Here is a 6,937-nt window from a genome sequence, read left to right on the forward strand (position 1 = left end):
GTAAGCCTCCGAGATCTCCCAATTGCGGTTGCAGAGGTGTTGAGGAGACTGGCGAGTTGAGTCGATGGAGCTTCCCGTGGAGGCTCTGCAATGGCGAGAAGTTTGCGATGGAACAACCCCTGCCGCCGGCCCGCCGTTCATGTTTGCGTTTGCAGTCGAGGAAATTGGATGGAGGGAGGTTGGGCCGAGGACATGGGTTTACTCAGAGGTGGTGCCAGCGATGTTGGATGCTGCGATGAGGGAGTACTTTTTGCGGTTAGAAGGTATGAATTAGGGTTGGGTAGAGTTTGTTTAAGGGATATGAGTGGGAGATTGTGTTTAGGCACATTTATTCTGTAATTTTTTTTTTATTTTTTATTTTTGGGTGGGGGGTGTTTAAGTTTCATGCATGACTAATATATGCAAGAAATGCCCATATAGCATTACTGTGCATATTGCATTGGGACGGAGGGGATCAGTTTTTTGATTTTGAGAGAGAGAGCGAGCGCACCGGTGGCAAGAAGATGAGGTTGAAGATGAAGTTGTGGGGTGATGTCTGTTTAGAGATGAAGTTTCGAAAATACCCCTGCACTTGGCTGTGAGCGCTGACAGAGTTAGGCTCAGGGACTGTTTAAATACACATTGTTAACGTTGGGGACTCAATAGACACGATTTGTATATTGAGGACTAAATTGACATTTTGAATATACTTTGGGGACCATCCGTACAAATAAGCCAGTCGGTTTCCCTCACACATCTTTTGACACAAAATTTGACACTCAATCTCAACCATTCAAATCAACGGCTGAGATGATATTACATTCTCTCCCATTTATCTCACTTGCATGTGCAGATCTTTCTTAGGGCTTTGTTTTGTGGGTTTGGTGGATGTGGCTTTAAATGCCTAATCCTTGTGCTCTTCACTTCCACAATCTCCCTCATCTCCCTCCTACTCACCACCCTTCCCCACCACAAACCCATATCCACTCCACTCTCTGACCCAAATTGCATACCCTAGATCGGGCCCACCGGAGCTGCCCCGGCTTGCGTACTACCTCTCTAGCAGCAAAAACGACGTGCCAAGGATAAAACGGCTGCTTTGGGCGGCTAGCCACCCGAGGAACTTTTATCTGCTGCGCCTCGATTTGGAAGCCTCGGATGCGAAAAGGATCGAGCTGCCAATTATGTGAAGGCAGATTGGGTTGTTGAGGAGGTTTTAGAATGTGGTGGTGGTGGGTAATGTCAATCTTAGCTTGTCAGGTTATCCTCTCGTGCCGGACTGAGGGTTGCGAGCTAGAGAGAGGAGGCCTAGGAGGGATGTGAATAAAATTGCCATTTGTTTGAGTTTTTTTTTTTTATCCTCCCATTTGTTTGAGTGGGTGTGAGAAATTAAAGGGGTCGGAATAGAATTGCCTCTTCATCAAATGTAAAAATTATAATGAAGTGCCACAAATGCCCCTATCTTTAACGGCTCATTTGAATGGAGTTAGCTCCGAGGACCATTTAAACGCGCATTGTAAACGTTGGGGATGCAATAGACGTGATTTGTAGATTATGGACCAAATTGACAATTCAAAAATACTTTGGGGACCATCCGTTCAAATAAGCCGTTTTTTATTTTTTTTGCAAGGAGTGTGTTAAATGCAGTATTTTGGGATATCATTTACTCCCCTACATTTGACATGGGTTTCAAACCTAGGGCTGCTAAATGAATCAAACAATTTGAGCTCGGCTCGGACCGGACTTGGCTTGACTTTTGGCTCGTTCAAAGTCGTTCAGACAAAGTATAAGACAAGCTTAATCACATTCTATTGCGTGTTTAAAAATTCAAGCCAAGCTTAAGTGTATGGGTGTCTGGCTTGATAGACTGTGACTAGAGGGTCATTTCGTAAATATTACAAAGATGGGGGTAAAATCAATAAATGTCCCAAATATTTGTAGGATTTCCCTGTTGAGAATACGAAAATTGCTTTTTTAGGGTTGAGAAGTTACAGTGAAAGGCTACATTTTATATTTTCGTGCAAGTGTAAAGCTTTTCTTCCCTAACTTTTGTTATTATGGAATGTCGCGCTCTTAAACTCAGGCTTGATAGCTCGAAATTTTATGAGCTTAACCTCAGGCTTGAAAGCTCAAGATTGAGACTTGCATATTTCACAAGCCAAACCAAGCTTATGCGATCACAAAATTTTAAATATGAGTCAAGCTTGAACAATTAATCCTCAAAAATTCTCAAGCTCAAGCTAAGCTTTAACATGTGTAATAAAGGCCTAAGCCTGAGCAATATTGCTTTTGGCTTGATTAGCACTCCTATTCTTTCTTTCTTTTTTGATCTGCAATTAGCACTCCTATTCAAACCTTACTAATTACAACTAACACTACTGACTTTTTTTGAAAAAAAAAAAAAAACTAAAATCTAAGGACTCAATTACTCAAAACTGTGGCTTGATGCTCTTTTTTTTTTCTTCAAAACAAAAAAAAAATACGTGGCTTTATTTTTAGCATTTTTTTTTTTGGTACTTTGTTGCCATTTGTTGTTTTTTAACTTTCCTGTAAGCACACATCCTCTTCCCAAGTCCCCTAAAATAGCGTAGATGAGGATTAACGAATGGCAAAAAAACAAAGAAAAAAAAACCACACTCACTGTTTGTAGTCCATAATTAATAAGGAGGCTTTCTCAAACCATAACAATCCTTCGCCATAATAACGATAGTGCTGGATATAAAGGACAATCCTTCGCCATATTCATCCACTGTTTGTGGTCCACACCACTGATTTTTGTTTTTTGCGAATTGCCTGGAGCAAGGGGCTTAAGGGGTGGATGAATCCGGGGATCGCTCTACGCAAGTCCTAACGTTTCTTTAGTATCATAGTAGTTTTTGTTTAATAAAAAAACATAAACAACTATAAAAGTTCACACGCCCGATTTTTTGATTTTTACAAAAAGACTAACACCCTCTCATTCTAGATTTTTCCGAGGAAAATTCAGTAATCATGATCATAAAATTGTAACCACCCATAGAAATTTCAACACTAAATTTCGACATTAGGATCAATATTTTACCTTTTATCGATCATAGATATCGATGCACAATATTATATGTATGAACAATTGTATACAAGTATATTAAGTACATAATCGTATATATGCGTTGATTGGAAATATATGCTAATTTTTTTGAGTGTGTATTGATAAAAACTAATATCAGCTTTTATATATGACAAAAAAAAAATTTCTATTTCCCCCTTCCTAACGTCGAAATTCTGCATCGTCCTTGACCTAGAGAGCGGCCAAAAACATGAAAAACGTATCGTTCCATTTGTGGCTTTGCTTGAAGTAATTCGTATGGGTGATTTGTAATTTGTTTTCAAATTAATAAAATCCGTTTTTGTTGTTGAAAAACCAAAGGGACTCTTCTTAGCCTAATAATGCGTTGGGTAATAAACTAAATACGCAAAAACCAAACACGAAAAAGAATCAAGTAATCTCAAAAAATGAAAAAGAAAAAGAAGAAGCATGATGCAAAGTGTTCCTTGTTAATTTCAATAAGAATACTTACGGTAGCCGAGCAAAAAAAATAAGAATACTTACGGTAACGGCTCAAACCAGGTTTTACTATGGTCTAAAATGAAAAAAAAGCTATAATGAGCAGAGTAAGGAATTATAGCCAGCTTATGTTTTGCTAGGGTAAAAATACACAATGAAAATTGGTAATACAAAATTACCATTCACTCTTATTTTGATTTGTAAATTCCCTTTTTTTTCTTTTGATCGGCGATTCTCTAATTCTTCTGTCTTGAGTTTAAGAAAAATATTTACTTCCTTTTATCGGGCCCATTAATTTATCTAAACAAGTGAAAGTACTTTATATTGTTCCTATTCTCTATCTTACTTTAATTATTAAAACAAGGGTAATTTATGATTCCGCTACGTTTCTCTTTATTTCTTTTTTTTTCCCTACTTAAAATTAATTAAAGTTTCAATTGTTTTCTTCCATCCTAGTTCCGGGATGGACCAAATAAGTAGATTTGCACCCTACAAACTTGATTGGTAAATGCTAAAAACCATTGGGTTAATGTCAAAGGTTACAAAAGTGTATCGAAATGTGCAAGTACTTTGAAAAGTTTACAAAATTTATTGGAGTATGCGATGTTGTGCCAATTTTCTTAGCTTTTCTACTGGGCTGTCAATATATATATATATATATATACACACACACACACACACCACTCCCTTCTATTAGGAGGCGGAGGTGCGAGCTCCTCTGTGGGTGGTTTGGGGTCAGGGCTATGGATATTCCCTGCGCTCTCTTGTAATAATTTAACATACCCTGCTAATCCCGCTAATTACATCGTGTGGCAAAAAAAAAAATTTTTTATTAAAAACTTCTGAATATTTTCCCTCTTTGAAAAATTGCAGCATCTATGGAAAGTGATTGAGGGGCAATGTAACAATGCTCAGATCCACGATTCTCAAACTTCATGAACTTATATTAAAAATGCAACAAAATCTCCTATCGACTAAAACAAGAGAAAAAAGAAAGAAAGAAGAGAAGATAGATCCCAAATTGAAATGGCAAGTAGTTGATGCCAAATCATTATTTGCACTCCGCCATTGATCATGGTCTAAAGGACAAATTAAGCTTTTATTAGTTAGGGAGATGGGGATGCAAAATGTAACATTAATCAATCATCATCTTCATCATCTCGATCTTTGTCATCGCGATCTTTACCTTCCAAATACTTGGCCGAAACCTTGACGACATCGCAAAGAAGTTCAAATTCCTTGGTTCTTTTCTTGAGGTCATGCGAGTCGTTCTCATTATTCTTGAGTTGATTCTTGCAGTCACGAATTTCTTCCACGGAATCACTAATCTGAACTTCGATACGCTTGTAATCGCGATCATTGAAGAGCTTCTTGACTAAGTCAAGGTTTCTAATGGTATCGTGATAGTTTTTGGAGCAGGAGTTGTACTGGTCCTTCAGCTTGTAGTCACCTGAACTATCATAGAGAGAATTGAGATCTTTGTGGATGTCTGTAGCCTTGGAGTAGGCTAAGTCAATCGCGATCTCGAGGAGGCCGCGGTTGTCAGCACCCGAGGTACGCGAATCGGACTTCATGAAGTCCAAGCACAATTTGCTATCGGATGTCTTGGAGCACATTTTCTTGAGCCTGGACTTGTTGTGTTTGTCATGATGTTTTTTGTGATGATGACCAGCAAATGAGGGATCGATGGACATGAAAAGGAGTGAGAGACAAAGGAGCATGGAGAGGGTAGCAAAGGTAGAAGCCATTTTTTATTCTCTGGTTCTTGTTTCTACTTCTTTTTCCCAAGGATGAGATGGGAAAGGCTGAGAAGAATCTTATATATATATATATAGTATTTGAAAGGGAATGTGAAGCAATAAATAGATTTGAAAGATCAATGTTGAATATGTTACTAAACCCTTGTTATTAATTATTTCATTCAGTCTTATGTAACAGTCTTCAAATGAAGAGGACTGCAAAAAAAAAAGAAGATCAATGTTGAATATGTTGCTGATCAAAAAAAAAAAATGTTGACTATGTTACTCCATGTCTGTGGGATTACTTGTATTTGTGTATGAGGGTTTGATTGGGTTATTGTATGAGAGAGAGAGAGAGAGAGAGAGAGAGAGAGAGAGAGAGAGAGCATGTGTGGTGCTCTGTGTGTGACTGGAAGGAGATGGTGGTGTTTTTAATGTGGTGATAATCAAGTTAAAGAAGTTTGGATTGGTAAAGGTCCTGATAATTTAGTCTAGTTTTAGGTTTAGGAATTCAATTACTAGTAGTATATATAAACCTTTAAGCATTGACTAATTACAGCATAGTGGATCATTCAAGCACTTATAATTCTATGTGTTTCTTTTATTTGCAATACAGACTAGTGGATAGTTATCAACATCACATTTGGTTGCATCCTTTTGGATTCGAAGTGAGTGGTTAAGCATGTGATCCTTTTTTTTTTGAATTCTCTTGAGCCCATCTATCCTTGACAATTCGTTATTCGTTGCGTTGTGATAGGATGACAATTATTCTTATTCGTTGCTCTTTTATTGACGATTGACGTATTCTTTGGCATACAAAGTCTCTTGATAAATTTATAATCGATTGATTGTCCTTATTTTTATTATCGTCGAGCCATTGACTCCATAATATTATTGTGACTATGCAACAACACGGGAAATAATCTTGGTGCATGTGATTCCGGTTCGCCGTTGTTCTTATGTGTTTGGGACCATGGATTGTGTTTATATTTGTGAAAATTCAAGGAAAAGACCCGTGAAATATCGTGATAACTTTGGTTGTTAGGAAAAAAACTTATGAAATACCATGTGACTCTAGTGCTCAACGGATAGAGAAAAGACTTGTGAAATACCCTGTGACCCTACTATGGATTAACTTAGGAAAAAGGTCTCAGGCGCCATCATGTGGTTACTCTAAGTACGGTGTTGGACCCAACGGGCTAAGCCCTGAGAAAATATTTGGCATTTGATAATTGGTAACTAGTGATTATGGTTCCCACTTTGGTTTGGATTCTTGTATTATTGTTGTTCGTCATTCTAAGTATTATCTGGCACACTGTTTGGTATAAAGTGCAAATGTTTGTGATTCAATTGTTGTTCTTGTTATTCGTTAATCAATTCATTTATCTCATTGATACTATTCTTTGACCCATTGACTTTGTTGTTCGTTATCTAGTTTGTTGATATGATTCGTTCGACCATCGACTCACATTATTTGAAATTATTTTTTGGATTGTTTAAAAGTATGCCGTGTTGTATTTTTTACCCTAGCATGCTTAACTACTCGCTGAGTTTTTAGCTGACGAATTTATTCCACATTTTTTTCCAGTTTAGTTCATGGAGCATTATAGTGTACTCTGTGGCATTGTCGGAACCTACTATTTGGACCCTTTAGGACGTCTGCATTTTTATTTCT

General features: G+C 37.5%; 1 protein-coding gene across 1 annotated transcript; it reads right to left on the reverse strand.

Moving 5' to 3' along the window:
- Positions 1-4,662: 4,662 nt before the first annotated feature.
- LOC131332751 (pectinesterase inhibitor-like) lies at positions 4,663-5,271 on the reverse strand. The gene has a single exon (XM_058367047.1). It carries the CDS (start codon positions 5,269-5,271, stop codon positions 4,663-4,665), a length of 609 nt encoding a protein of 202 aa, XP_058223030.1.
- Positions 5,272-6,937: the final 1,666 nt, after the last annotated feature.

This window comes from Rhododendron vialii, chromosome 7a, assembly GCF_030253575.1.
Source record: "Rhododendron vialii isolate Sample 1 chromosome 7a, ASM3025357v1".
Lineage (NCBI taxonomy): Eukaryota > Viridiplantae > Streptophyta > Magnoliopsida > Ericales > Ericaceae > Rhododendron > Rhododendron vialii.

Excerpts from the sequence above, each read along its gene's own strand:
- LOC131332751 (XM_058367047.1), bottom strand. The coding sequence starts at position 5,271 with ATGGCTTCTACCTTTGCTACCCTCTCCATGCTCCTTTGTCTCTCACTC.